General features: G+C 36.7%; 2 protein-coding genes across 6 annotated transcripts in view; one reads left to right on the forward strand and one right to left on the reverse strand.

Moving 5' to 3' along the window:
• Nucleotides 1–14929, reverse strand: part of Gigyf2 (GRB10 interacting GYF protein 2) — a 135563-nt gene that overhangs the window by 60387 nt on the left and 60247 nt on the right. The window lies entirely within an intron of this gene.
• Kcnj13 (potassium inwardly rectifying channel subfamily J member 13) lies at nucleotides 9748–13239 on the forward strand. Of its 2 annotated transcripts, none has more exons than XM_048344515.1 (2): nucleotides 9748–10480; nucleotides 12356–13239. In XM_048344515.1, exons 1-2 carry the CDS (start codon nucleotides 10021–10023, stop codon nucleotides 12976–12978), a joined length of 1083 nt encoding a protein of 360 aa, XP_048200472.1. In that variant the 5' UTR covers nucleotides 9748–10020; the 3' UTR covers nucleotides 12979–13239. The 2 variants fall into 2 exon arrangements, with proteins under 2 accessions (XP_048200472.1, XP_048200473.1); XM_048344516.1 differs by having other exon boundaries at nucleotides 9748–10244; nucleotides 12356–12555.

Below are 14929 nucleotides of genomic sequence, written 5' to 3' on the forward strand. Positions count from 1 at the left end.
ACACACATGTGGATATAAAAAGCTCAACAACAATAAAAAATCATGAGCTTAGAGTCATAATTAAAGCCTAAATTGAGAAGTGGAACTATGGTTCAAGTGGTAAAGTACTAATCGAGCAAAAAAAAAGCCAAGTGAGGGTGTGAGGCCCTGAATTCAAGCTCTAGTTACCAGCAATAAATGAATGAATGAAATCTGAACTTAGGATTTTAAATCTTAGCTCCAATTCAGATCACCTTGACTAGAAAACAAATCTAGTTGAGACGAAACAGCCTGAATTTACATAAACAAAGGAATTAAAAATTTGAAACAAAAAAAGGTATCAGTTCCACAAAACAATATCTAAATTGTACTTCTTTACATACCAAACATTACATAAGTATAATGGATTCAGATTGTTTTCCCTGGTAAACCAAGAAAAACCTGAATAGTTTTAACATTAATTATACAGGTAAGAGAGTTTTTGCCTTTTTAGAGTCACAGCCATTTTCATTAGAAAAGGGTGAGAAACCTCAAAAACTTACAAATGGATATCACCTCTTCAAGAAACCTTTTAATTGAAACACAACATTCGTACACAAACCACAACTTAGAATTTGTGACTTTTCACCAAGCAAATATGCCTATAATGACCTTAGACTGAAAAAAATAAACCAGAAGCTTTCAGTGCTTTTGGGAAGCATGCGTGGCCCCCATCAGCCTTTCAAGGTAAGCCCTAGGATGACTTTTATCCCCCAATACTAGTTTTGCTCTTTTGACATTTTTCCCCCAGTTGTGAGCCTTGAATTCAGGGCCTAGGCGCTGTCCCAGAGCTTTTCTGCTCAAGGTGAACACCCTATCACTTTGAGTCAACTCCACTTCTAGTTTTCTGGTGGTTAACTGGAGATAGAGTCTCACAGACTTTCCTGCCTGGGCTGGTTTTGAACTGGGATCCTCAGATCCCAGCCTCTTAAGTAGTATTGCAGGTATGAGCCACCAGTGTCAAACAAGAAGTTTTTTATATAATGAACAAGCTTCTTTTGCTGAGCATCACAGGAGAATCATTCCCACTGTTACAGAAAACAGTAATTTGTTCTTTTGCACTGATACGCAGGATCTCATTGCAGAAATTTACCACAACTTATTATTACTCTACTGCTGACCACCATTTAGATTATTTCTGGCTTTTTACTATTATAAGTAATGCTTCTATGAACATTCTTGGATACCAATTTTGTTGAGCAAACAACTACATTTGAGAATATAGTTCATCTAGACATGAAACTGTTGGGTTATAGCATGCTCAACTTTTGTAATTACCACTGAATTATTTTCCTAAAGAAATGGTACTTTACCCACTTGATTGTGTTACTCAAATCCCTAGCAAACAACAAAAACAACCAACTTCTCTATAAACAAATACCCACAGGATTAAGAACAAAAGACTTAAGACATAGCACCTGCCTCCAGGACCACAGTCCAGGGACACACATGTACATAAATGACCTGACACATTACAGTTGATACAATGTATTGATCATTGATCTAGCTCATCTGGTCTTCATATTAAGCACAAAACATTAAGATAACCCTCCTCATCTCTACAATTGTAAGGAACAGAATCCCTGTAGTTTCCAAAATTTACATAACTGAGTCATAACCATATCAGAAATAGAACTTATGAAACTTATTATCCAACTTCCTAACCCACCTCTACATTATCCTAAGTGGTTTACTCACAAATCAGAACCAGTGAAAGAAGCCAGAAATTCTACAAAAAACTGAAATAGGAAGAGGAAGATCTAGGATCTAAGCATGACAGGCTCCAAATAAGCAGTAGATATGCCTCGCAGTGTAACTTGAGGATACAGTCTGTCAACATCTCTAAGAGGGGAAAGATGGAACAAAATGTATTGCAATCTTCAAATAAATGCTATTTTTTAACTTTCATTAGCTTACAATGGGTATGTAAAGGGAGATTTCATTGTTACATTTCCACATTTATTTACAGTATGTTCCAACCAATTTCATGCCCTCTATCATGCTCCCTTTCCCATCCCCAAATGTTCTAACAATATATGCTAAATATTGGGGCTGGGAACATGGCCTAGTGGCAAGAGTGCTTGTCTCATATACATGAAGCCCTGGGTTCGAATCCTCAACACCACATATATAGAAAAGGCCAGAAGTGGAGCTGTGGCTCAAGTTGGCAGAGTGCTAGCCTTGAGCAAAAAGAAGCCAGGGACAGTGCTCAGGCCCTGAGTTCAAGCCCCAGGACTGGTAAAAAAAAAAAAAAGCTAAATATTCAAGTTATTCCTGGACAATTTAAATATATCTGAAGCTGCTTTCATGTCTAATTCTTCTTTCTGTATCAGCATAATATGGCCAACTTAACACTAGCTTATCACTTTAAAATTTTTAACATCTCTACAAGATGATTTAAAAGTAAATCTAACTGAGCAATTGACAAACTCTTAACTGAACCAAAAACAATCCATGAATGAGGTGTACTGTACGCCAGAACGCTTTATTATGTCTTCAGGAAAAGGGTTATTTAAGGCTTTCATCAGAGCCTTAAGGTAATTTAGATTCTCAAAAGGAAAAACAAAACCCCAAAACAACACCCACAAACTTAAAATACACTATTTTCTATTCAATAAAATAACATTTTTTGAGAAACTATATACTCTGTATTTTTATCCCATAGTAAGTGCTAAAACCGTATGTTTATGTAGTATCCCTTGTGATAGTAAAACATGTTTCAGCCTTAATATATTAAATCTAAATAGGATTCTCCTAAAAATAAAATGAAATTGGAATGCAGTGCTGGTTTGTGCTTGGTCTGACTGCGTGGACTTCCTAAGGAGAAAGAGCAGTAAAAGGGCACCTGTGTGCATGTTTGACTCACAGCCAAAAATGGTGTTTATGGAAAACTTCAAATGGAGCAGAGAGGCACTCAGCCAACAAAATCTACAGCTGTGAGACTTGGAGCTAACAAGTGCCCAATCTCGAAAAGCAAAAGTGGAATTATGGGACAGACTTTGAAGCTTGTTTATGTGCAAATTTTTGTAACAAGTGACTTTCTATTCCTCAAACAGTTGAAAGGGAATCCCACCCAACTGTTGCTATTTACTCCCAAATACCTCCAAATAAATATTTACAAATAAAACAGAGTGGCTAGGACAGAAAACTGTTAAGTTGTATACCCATAGATTTGCAACTTTTCTCCCAGCCTGACCCCTGAGGAGATACTTGCTCTGCTGGTTAACGTGGTCCAGAAAAACAGCCTGGTTGGAGAGGACTGGAAAGGCTACAGCATGTCTTTAACAACAAAAAAACATCTCATCTGTGAAAACTGCCTCCTACAGTGCGAGTATGCCGCCCGGCCCCAGCTCCCATGCTCACTGTCTGCTGGTACATACGCAGAAGCTGCTTGAGGTCCTTCAGGAAGGCAGGCAGTGGGGAGGCTTGAAAATGCAAAACCGGAAGGTGACTAGATCTTTTCAAAACAAAGCTATGTAAGAAAGAACATGAAAGCCTGGCATGATGGTTCATGCCTATGATCCTAACATTCAAGGAGGCAGAAGGATCACAAGCTTGGTGCCAACTTGAGCTACATAATGAGTTCCAAGCCCACTGAGGGCACAAAGCAAGATCCTGTTCGGGGGGGCGGGGGGGAGTGGGAGGGACCTAAAGACCAAATCAGAGAATGCCTATATACATAGGCAGGACAGCACGCTCCAAGAATTTAGTTATTATTTGTGGACTGTGTACTAGATTACTACAGCCAGAAAGAAAAATACTTTTAGGGAAAGAGAAATGGATTTAATAAGGAGTAATTTACATACATTAAGTCTTAGCATCTAGCTTAATCATTGCAATTTTGAATTAAAAAAACAAATCAACTAATGGAAAAGTATCTGGCATACTTATATGTTCATTCACAAAAGCGATGTTTTAGAGCCATCTCCATTTAACCTTATTGTGCTATCTTAAACAGAAATCAAAGATTACATTTAGATTGGAAGCCTGTGTATTTTAGAGTGAAGTTGGCATATGATCTGTGCCAATATCAGATAACCTGGCAATCTGAACCAGAAATAGCTTAGATGCTCAGGCTACTATCAAAGCGAATACTCTGCTCACATGAAAGAGAGAGCACTTCAGAGCTGTTCCATTATATCCACACAGTTAATGATTGGAAAATGCTGTTTATGGCACACTTTCAAGTTGGGAATCCAGGCATTTGAAAACTTATTCATAAGAAAAACATTCATTCTTTCTTAATTGAGAAATTTTTTTTGTGTGCCACTACTGAGGTTTGAACTCATGGCCTTGCACTCTTGCTAGGCTTTCTTGTTCAGAGCAGGAATCTACCACTTGAGTCATGGCTCCAGACTGACATTTTTGCTGGCCAACAGGACATCAAGTCTCTTCATGCTTTTCTGACTGCCTTAGCTTCATACTTTGATCCTCCAGGTGTTAGTCTCTAAAGCAGCCAGAATTATAGCCATGAGCCACAAGTGCCCAGCTCAACTGAGGGTAATTACCAAACAATTTTTACATATATTCTGAATGGTTTGCCTTATAGAAAGAAGCATCCAAGTTGAGTAAAACCCTTTTCTAATTTCCCTGCCTGCCTGCCTGCCTCTGCCTCCTCCAATGCTAGAACTATAAGGGTGCACCACCATGCTAAGCTGTGACCTCTATGTTCTTCCTTACCTTTTCCTTTTCAATATCCACTCAAGACATGTGTCTTGCACACACTTGCCATCAGCAGATCCCTTCAAGTATTTCTGCTTTATGGAAGGCAATGTTATACTACTTGCTCTAGCATTTTGGTTGGTTTGGTTTTTTGTTTTTCTTCTCTCCACAATCAGCTAAGAGAAAGTCTAATTTCTACTGGCACATTCAGGAAATAAGCTTCATACTACATGTTCCTCCTTAGCGCCTTTATCCTCTCTAGTTTTTTGGTTTCTTTTCTTTGAAAGAAACAGGAAAGTCAGTTAGAAAAGAAACATGGCAGGAAAGATTATATGGCATGATGCCATGAGCACCTTAACTCATCTTCAATTGTCTTCTGCTCTCTTCAGGGCTACAGACATTGGCTTTACATGTTAAACAGGAAGAATTGGGGTCAGGTGTGAGATATGCATAATTAAAATAGTCACTGTCACAAGCAGGCTCAGAGGTAGTATTAGGTAGTCTGGTAGTCCATGGTCTCAAGATTGGTTAGATGGGGCCTTGTTATCATGAGAATCATTGGCCTCATAGGTTCAATGAGAGTTCAAGGCCTGGGGGGTTGGTCAGGCCCTTCTAAGAACAGCTGCAAAATGACTACAAAAAGACTGGCTTGGGAGTACTGTCAGCCCATGGGGCAGAGTCACTGTCCCAAGGGTAGTGGAAGTTTCCTGAATTGCCGCTAGGACTTGGTGGTAACCTGTTGACCCACCTTCACCTGGAAAGAAGCCTATCATTAATCCTTACCTTCTCCAATTCTGAAAGTCAAAGTTTACAAGGCTGTGTCTGAACTTGTACTGAAATGTTTGGCATTAATAAAACAAAGAAGGAATTAATGTATTTTTTAAGTTGGGCGGGGGGAGGAGAGGAATCTACAAAGGCGGATTTCCCTTTCTAAGTAGCATTATATTGGTCTACATTAATAAGTTTCCCAGCAGGCTTTCCATGATTATACTTTGAACAATCACAGCCTTTGTTTCTCAGATCCTCTTACATGTGACATTTGATCAAAGTTTTAAAATTAGCAGCTAACAGAAGAAAAGCACTGCTCACCAAGGCATTATACAAAGCCATAACTCGGCTCATGCTGTATCATAGACATTTTCTAGCAAAATATGACTTAAATGTTTAGTTGTATGTGCTCTGAACACTATGTTTTATTCTATTTCATCCCACTTTATCAAGAAACCATCCCTTAAATAACATTAAAGCAAGATTTAAGGAAGTTCTTCAGCTTTCTCACATAGGTGTGTAGTGCAGATATAGTACAAGGTATCAAACAATTTTATTCCTACCTGAGGTCTTATTACATACCGTCTTACAAAATCTGTCCCTTTGCAATTAAAAACAGGAAAGGTTTAAGGTAAATAAATCACCTACACTTACTAGTCATTCTGATGAGATGGGATATGAAAAGAAAACTAAGAAAATCAGCACATTAATTATATCTAAACATCCTTTATCCAAATAAATCTTCCCCCAAGTAATGGTGGAAAAAAAAGATTAGTGAAGGAGATATCTCACACTTCAACATGCTATATAAGGAAAGACGGCTGAAAGGAAATCTTGCAGGGAATTTTATCCCTTTGAACTTTCAAATAAACTCTTAAGTAAGATTATGCAAACTTACTAAAAACCGGTCCTGATTAGAGGGAAAAAATGCACCCGTTCTCCAAGTCAGCTCTGGAGGCTTTCTCCAGAGTTGTTAAAGTTTGTGTTGGGTAAAGAAAGACCTCCTAACAAACCAGCATTCTTTTCCACATGATCAGAGCTAATTGGCCCCCCTGCAGACTAAGTGACCAATCACATCATCTTCAGCTGAAACCAGCTCCCAGCACATTATAAACACAGGAATGTAAGCTGTACGGCCAGTCCAAGAAGAAAACCTACAAACCAGACTACCTGATCAAAAAGACACTCTGCAAGCTTCCTTAGGAACTTACACTATAGGCTGAACTTGCAAAAGAAGGTGAGTACATGAAATATTCATTCTTATTTCTCTCCTTAAGGGGAACAGGGGGAAAAAATTAACCAGTAAACAAGGCCAGGGCATGATTACTTACAATAGATTTAAAAAACAAAAAACAAAAAACTAAGGACGTTGTATCTAAGGCTTTCTTTACTTTTTCTTGTTTCGAGACCAGAACTCAAACTCCATATCTGACAATCTGCTCACTGGCCAGCGCTCTACCAAATGAGCCAAGCTTCCAACCCCTATTTATAGGGTCTTAAATTAAAATGCATTATTCTTTTTTCTTAAATTTTAGAACTGGAATAACTGCCCTACTGAAAGCATTATTGTAACATTTACTTTTAGCTAATGTATATTTATTCTCCATTATAATATATAAATGCATATAGCAGAAAGGCCCTAGATAAAATTCTTGAAAATGTCTATTGGATTAAACAAATCTATAATGAACATATGGAAATAAATACAAAAAGAATAAATCACTATGTTTTTCTCAAGAAAAAGAATCAGTATTCTAATTTAAATTCTTTTAAGCATAGAATTACTAATGAAATCAGTAGATGCGGTTACAAGTAGTAGTAAAAAAAGATTAAAATATGAAAGAATCTGAGCTTACATAATAGGGTTAGAATCCACATCATTTGCCCTAATTATGGAGAACAGGAGAGATGATTACAAGACTCTCACTACTGTCTGAAAGACTTTTATACCAGATGTGGACAAATACTGTATTCATTTAACCCTTGTAAGTATAGCCTCTATCTTAACTTTAACATGAACTACAGTACTACTTAAAAATAGCAATACAAAAGAAATAACTTTGAGGGCTACAACTTGATACGTAGAATATAACAAGTAATTTTGACTGCAAACTATCACTTTTTATAATAAATTCTACTTTTTCCACCTATTAGAGTCCATATACAGAAAATACATGCAAACTCTTCTGATTTTCTATTCTACTTTCTGTTAGGATCAGCTGATGAGGGTAATATAAATCCAAATCAAGACAAGTACATCCAAAAAGTACTCATGCCTGTGGGGATACAAAAATTATTTAGTAATATAATGGTATGCATACAATGTCTGTCCATTAGACACTTTTAAGTTTGACAGGAAAATATCTTAAATATAAGGCAACAATAATATAACTTTTATTTTATTTACTATTTGTCATCAATCATGGGGCTTGAACTCTGGGCCTGAGCACTGTCCCTGAGCTCTTTAGCTCAAGGCTAGTGCTCTACCACTTTGAGCCACAGCACCACTTCCAAAAGTAATATAACTTTTAAAGAAGTCACAAAATCACTTAGAAGAAGCAGAGAGAAAATCATTTAGAAACATAAAATTGTGTAGAAAAGCTGTATCAGTTGAGGGAAATGAAAATAACGAAGTTGTAGAACTTTAAAGGATCAACTGATCCTCGTCCCTCCCCCCGTTTTTTAAATCTAAGAAAACTGGGTCAATTGGACTATGGTGGCAACAGATGGCCAGGTTCCCTATACTACATGACTACATGAATTAAAAAAAAAAAAGTATGGGTAACTCACTGTCAAAATCCAGCTTCTCTCAACCACTTACCAACATAACCCAAACAGATTTAGCAAACTGCAAAGTTCCACGGAGGAGAGTGGAGAAGGGACTATGCGGCGGTTTCTCTCTCAGGCTTTGTGAGACACTGAACACATACGTAGCAGTGGTCACCAGAACACGCTTCACGTTAGAAGAGGCGTTCTCACATAGGCAGGGGGCAAGAAACCAAGAGATGTTCACATATCTTTATGAAAAAAGACAGCTGTCCTTTCCTTTTTAAAAAAAAATTATTTTTATATCCTTTCATTCTCACATCCTTCTTTCAGTGTCAGAATTATTCCGTTGGAAAGAATATGCTGGTAGAATTTTTTTAAATTGTCTTCTTAGCTTGGCATCTAAATGTATGAATACTACGTAAGAACTGCCCTCTGAGTGATGGGAGGTGTGGCTTGGCAGTAGAGATCTTGTCTAGCAGGCACAAAGCTCTGAGGTCAAACCTTACTGCCCAAAAATCTGTACTGCAGAATACAGACTTAATAATTAGACTGTACTAACCCTAGTCTTGAAAGAAGTCTTCCTTAACTGAAAATGTGTTTCTAACTTTCAAACAGTGTTACTGAAGAACAAATATTCTGACGAGGATCAAATGTCTGTTTTTGAAGCAACCTAAGGCTGACTCTGGACTTGGAAAGCATGAAATTAATACCACTCAAACTACCTTTGTAATCTTAGAAAAGTCACTGTGCCTCAGTTTCATTCTCCATAAAATGGAGATAATATTAACGTAAAAGTTAGAGAATAGTATTAGTCACAGTAAAGCAGCTAATATTTACTGAGCACTTACTCTGCCAGGCAGTCTACTGGCCCCACATGAGTTAATACTTGTGAGGTATTTGGTATGATTTCTGGCAAGAAACAAGCAATACTATTAGCTAGTAATAGTAATCACTATCATCCTAACTTCATATATGAAGTTAATAATGGTTGTATGCAACTTTCTCTTTTGTACTGAGGTTAATTTAAGTTGCATATAACCCGCTGGCCAACATCCAGTTCCAATACAACAGAAAGGCAATCTCCAGAATTCATAAACAAAAACGGAGCCAGCAATCCCAAGCAACAACCTCGCTGTGATGTTTAAGTGTCACTAAACAGGCAAGCAGTGCTTAAAGCACACCTGTAATCACAGCACTTTGGAAGCTGAGGCAGGAGGATCATGAGCTGGAGGCCAGCCTGGGCTTCATAGAGAGACCATTTTAAAAAGCATGAAAAGATATTCAGCACTTTTAAAGGTATCTACTTGTGAAGTAAGCAGCAAGAGTCAAGTATACCAATGTTTAAGGCTAAGTTCCAAATTATATTTATTTATGCAGTAAAATGCTTAAACTTATCCCTTTTAAATATTCATTATTTAAAGTTAATTACTAAAAGCTACTGTTTACATGTAACATTTAATCAAAAAAGTAATACCTAGACTTGGGCAAAGATAAAAGAGACATTAAAAAGGTACAAATCATAACCCTCATCTCCTAAGGAATTCTAAAATACACTTAGAAGATGTTAAAATATCAAATAATATTTTAGTGGTTAGAAAAATGATAGATAGCCTAATATACATAAAATGGATGACTTGGTCAGTAACTGCCCCTTAATGTAATTAGTTTGAGAAAAGGCCTGCCCAAATTATAGTCACAGAGCATTTTCAAAAGCAGGAAAATGGTTTCAGAATTCATGAATACTAAATAAGACAGTCAATGGCTGACTAATTTACTTTTGATTACAGAGAATCAAAGGACAAGATGGACAGCAGTAATTGTAAAGTTATCGCTCCTCTTCTAAACCAGAGATACAGGAGGATGGTCACCAAAGATGGCCACAGCACACTGCAGATGGATGGTGCTCAAAGAGGTCTTGCCTATCTTCGAGATGCATGGGGAATCCTAATGGACATGCGCTGGCGTTGGATGATGCTGGTCTTTTCTGCTTCTTTTGTTGTCCACTGGCTTGTCTTTGCAGTGCTCTGGTATGTTCTAGCTGAGATGAATGGTGATCTGGAACTAGATCATGATGCCCCACCTGAAAACCACACTATCTGTGTCAAGTACATCACCAGTTTTACAGCTGCATTCTCCTTCTCCCTGGAGACGCAACTCACAATTGGTTATGGTACCATGTTCCCCAGTGGTGACTGTCCAAGTGCAATCGCCTTACTTGCCATACAAATGCTCCTAGGCCTCATGCTAGAGGCTTTTATCACAGGTAATTGTCTTTGTTCTTTAAAAAAAAAAATGCAAAAACTTTGAAAAGGGTATAATCAATTATAAGCAGCACTGTTATAATTTATTTGGATTATTATCAAATGATGCCAAAGGGAGGATGGTGATATGCCAAAGAAGAAAAAAGAATTCTAGGATCAAACAATAGAAACATAAAAAGAATCTACAACTTATTGTTTAAATATTATTGGAATTCCTTTAAAAAAAAAAGGGGGGGGGGATCCCTTTGATAGTAAGTTTCATGACTATTATAGTTTGTCTAAAATTAGTATTGTGTTAAATAGTGAATAAGTTCAAGGTATGCCTTAACCATCTACTGTGTTACTAACAGGAATTTGATTTTCTTTTTCTTTTTTATGTGCTACAATTTTCTCCTCTGAAACCATAGTCAGCATTCATTGAATACACATAAGTACACAAGCATCATAGACTGCACCATGTCTTAGAGAAAGTTTCTCCACCAATGTATGCTAGAGATATAGATTTGTACATCACCCAAACACACACACACACACATACCCTAGCAAAATGTACTAAAAATACAAGCTACAAAGATTATGGAATTTTGCTATACAACTGATAATGTCTAAGACTCTACAACTTTCCATCTACAAGTTATCTACGGGGTCAGTTCTTAGGATAAATGTAGGAAAACTATTAAATTAGGTGGGAAAAAATATTTTTACACTAACCCCTAACTGAATTTTGCATTTCCTAAAATGTATTCAACAATAACAAAAACTATACCATCAGCACTACCAGTATCATGGTCCAAATAGAAATTGGCTAATTTCTTATCAAATCACAATATTGCAAAAATCACAGAATTAAACCTATTGTTTGGTTTTGCTATTTAATGCACTAATAAAGCAATATACTACTATATATTGTATTTTTTAAATGTTCAACTGAATTTCAAAATATCTTGTTTCCTCGGTTTGTATTTACATATTAACATTTAAAATGCAATTCTGGTAAGGGCTACACAGGCTCTACCAGCCAGGTTTACTAAGTTTCAAAGCTAAAAAACTTCTTCTGTGTATCATTGCCTTCAGCAAGTCCCTTCCCCACTAAATCATCCTATTCTCTAGTTCCTATTCTCTAGTTCTGCTTTAGGTTATCTAGTTATAACTACATTGCATTCATTTTTTGTAACTTTGTGTGCATGTGTTTGTGGGTCTATGTGTGCATGCGCGCACATGTGCCAGTCCTAGGGCTTGAACTCAAGGCCTAGGTGCTGTCGCTGAATTTTATTTATTTATTTGTTTGTCAGTTGTGGGGCTTGAAGTCAAAGCCTGGACACTGTCCCTGAGGCTCTTTTGCTCAAGGCTAGCTCTCTACCACTTTGAGTCACAGCTCTATTTCCAGTTTTCTGGTACTGAATTGGAGAAAAGTCTCACAGATTTTCCTGCCCAAGTTGGCTTTGAACTGTGATCCTCCTATCTCAGCCTCCTAAGTAGTAAAGGCATGAACTACCAGCACCTAGTTTCTATCTTTTTTTAAGGTTAAGTAAGGTTCTTTACATATTTGTGTGCATACACATATGTATATATGTACAAACCAACTCTGACTTCGTATGAAAGTAAAAGATAAATTTTAGATTTAGAGTCTATAGCAAAGTAATTTTTGCTTATGCATTTTGAAATCATGGGTTTCTTATAACAGAAATGTATGTATACTCTGAAAAACTCTTGAGGAAAATTAAGACTATCCAACATTAATAATGAGTTGAATTCCTGACTCACTGTAAAGAATAGCACCAAGAAATGTAAAGTACTTGATACATTCTTCTCACTTAGAAAAGATACTGATATACTGATATCTTCATTCTAAAAAAATTCAATGGTTTCTAATTTAGGTGCCTTTGTGGCGAAGATTGCCCGGCCAAAAAATCGAGCTTTCTCAATTCGCTTTACTGACTTAGCAGTAGTAGCTCACATAGATGGCAAACCTAACCTTATCTTCCAAGTGGCTAACATCCGACCCAGCCCTCTGACCAGTGTCCGAGTCTCAGCTGTACTCTATCAGGAAAGGGAAAACGGCGAACTCTACCAGACCAGTGTGGACTTTCACCTTGATGGCATCAGTTCTGAGGAGTGTCCATTCTTTATCTTTCCACTAACCTACTACCATTCTATTACACCATCAAGTCCTCTGGCAACTCTACTCCAGCATGAAAACCCTCCCCACTTTGAATTAGTTGTGTTCCTGTCAGCAATGCAGGAAGGTACTGGTGAAATCTGCCAAAGGAGGACATCCTACCTACCCTCTGAGATCAGGTTACATCACTGTTTTGCATCTCTGATGACCCGAGGTTCCAAAGGTGAATATCAAGTCAAGATGGAGAATTTTGACAAGACTGTTCCTGAACTTCCAACTCCTCTGGTCTCTAAGAGCCCACACAGGACTGACCTAGATATCCGTATCAATGGACAAAGCATTGACAATTTTCAGATCTCTGAAACAGGACTGACAGAGTAAGACTTAAGCATGCCATCCTATCTTTTAATGTATTAAATATATCCTAGCCAGTTATGCAGTTACTTTTCCTTCAATGTATCTCGTTTTCTTTTTTCAATGCTGATTACATCTATCTGATTACAACAAGGTAATCAATCATGTCTCTGTCCACCAAAAAAAAAAGGCTGCACCATCAATACACATTCTGAGAACATTCCTACCATGCTTTGGTCTATGGTTATCTACTGACATCAATACAACTCAACTTGACAGATATTTGTAACAGAATACACATTCTGAAAGCATTCTTACAAAGTTTTTATCTATGGTTATCTACCGAAATCAATACAACTCAACTTGACAGATACTCATAACAGAAATGTTGCTCATGAATTTATAAAGATTTGATATGATACCAATAACGAAGGTAAAATGGACAGTAAAGTTTAACATTGCTGAATTCCAAGAAAAGCAACCACAAGTCTCTCATTTTCATCTGCAAACTGAAGCAACAGCCTAGTTTCAAACATAGCTCCCTGGGTAGAAAGATGATTTCACAATATTTAATAAACAACCTTTTACAACTGTTATTTTTCAAGACAGCAAAGATCATTCCTTTGACTCTTTACAAAACTAGGGTAAGTATTATTGCATTGATTTTTTAACCACTAAAAACAAAAATCCCAAAGGAAACTTGCACAGCATAAATTTATATATGACCCTAAAAGCATTTGAACATAACACCTACATGTATGTATGTGTTCATATGCCCATAGTAGAAAGTTATCAGAGCAACTAAGTAAAGCTCTACACAAACTTGCAGGATAATATTTTGGGGGAAAATATGCAAATTTACATCTGCTTTAAAACTAATAATTAGTGAGTTAATCATTAATAATTACTGATTTATTAGTGCCTAATAATTAGTGATTTTAAAGCTATTATCACCTAATCATCTGAATTATGTACAATATAAGTAAAAACTTTCTCTTACTTATGGCCCATTCAGTGACATTAAAAATCATGGTGGATCTAAATGCTTCACATATCAAATATATTTAAGGTTTTATAGATTCAAATGTTAGACAATCTAGGAGAAAAATCCCCAATAGATAAAGCAAAAAATAATTAGGCAACAAAGTACTTTCAAACTCAAATTCCTGTTTCCAACATCAAATAGTTTTTTCTATAAACACAAAATGAGTGTTTATTCACCAGTAGGAGGTTGAACTAAATGATCTCTATTATTTTTTTTCAACTCTTAATGCTCCATGAAAAGTATCCTTTCTCTGCCTGTTTTTATTTCATATAAAATGAGATGAACACTTTCTCTTATATCCAGCTTAATTTAAGATACTTTGGTGTATAATTCTCATTTCAGTTAAAAAATTCAGGCTGAGTTCTAGCAAAAACAAGAATCCTATCAGGTTTCAAACAGCTCTGTAGCTGTTGGGCTTTTCTGAAATTTCCCTTATTCAGGCTTATGTGGGAATAATGGAAGACGGAGCTTCCCCACTGCTGGGTGACCCAGGCAGGAATCAGCTCTTGAAATACATACTAGCCAAGCAAAGGCACGAAGTTTTAAAGAGCAGAGGACAGCAGCAAGTTAAATTTCTCTGCTGTTTGACCAAAAGGAAAGAAAAGAAGTATTTTGGCATGGTCTAAGCAGAAGAACATCAAGAACACAGAATTATAATTATTATGGAAGCTTGATGTTTAAAATCTTAACATTTATTCTTAAGTAGTAAAAAGAACCCATTTTTTTCCAACCCAAGACGGCTGTAACACATGAAGACAGAAGAAACTCTTCTATCTATAATAAATGAACAAGTCACATAACCTGTGAAAATAAAAGTAGTATCAAAGATTCACATGGCATGTTTCTTCCTAAGATTGCTATGTTGTGTAAATGAATTATAATTTCAACAGTTAAATGAAGCTGCTCAAAGTAATACAAGTGAATGTGTTAAGA

This window comes from Perognathus longimembris, chromosome 4 (genome assembly GCF_023159225.1).
Source record: "Perognathus longimembris pacificus isolate PPM17 chromosome 4, ASM2315922v1, whole genome shotgun sequence".
Classification (NCBI taxonomy): domain Eukaryota; kingdom Metazoa; phylum Chordata; class Mammalia; order Rodentia; family Heteromyidae; genus Perognathus; species Perognathus longimembris.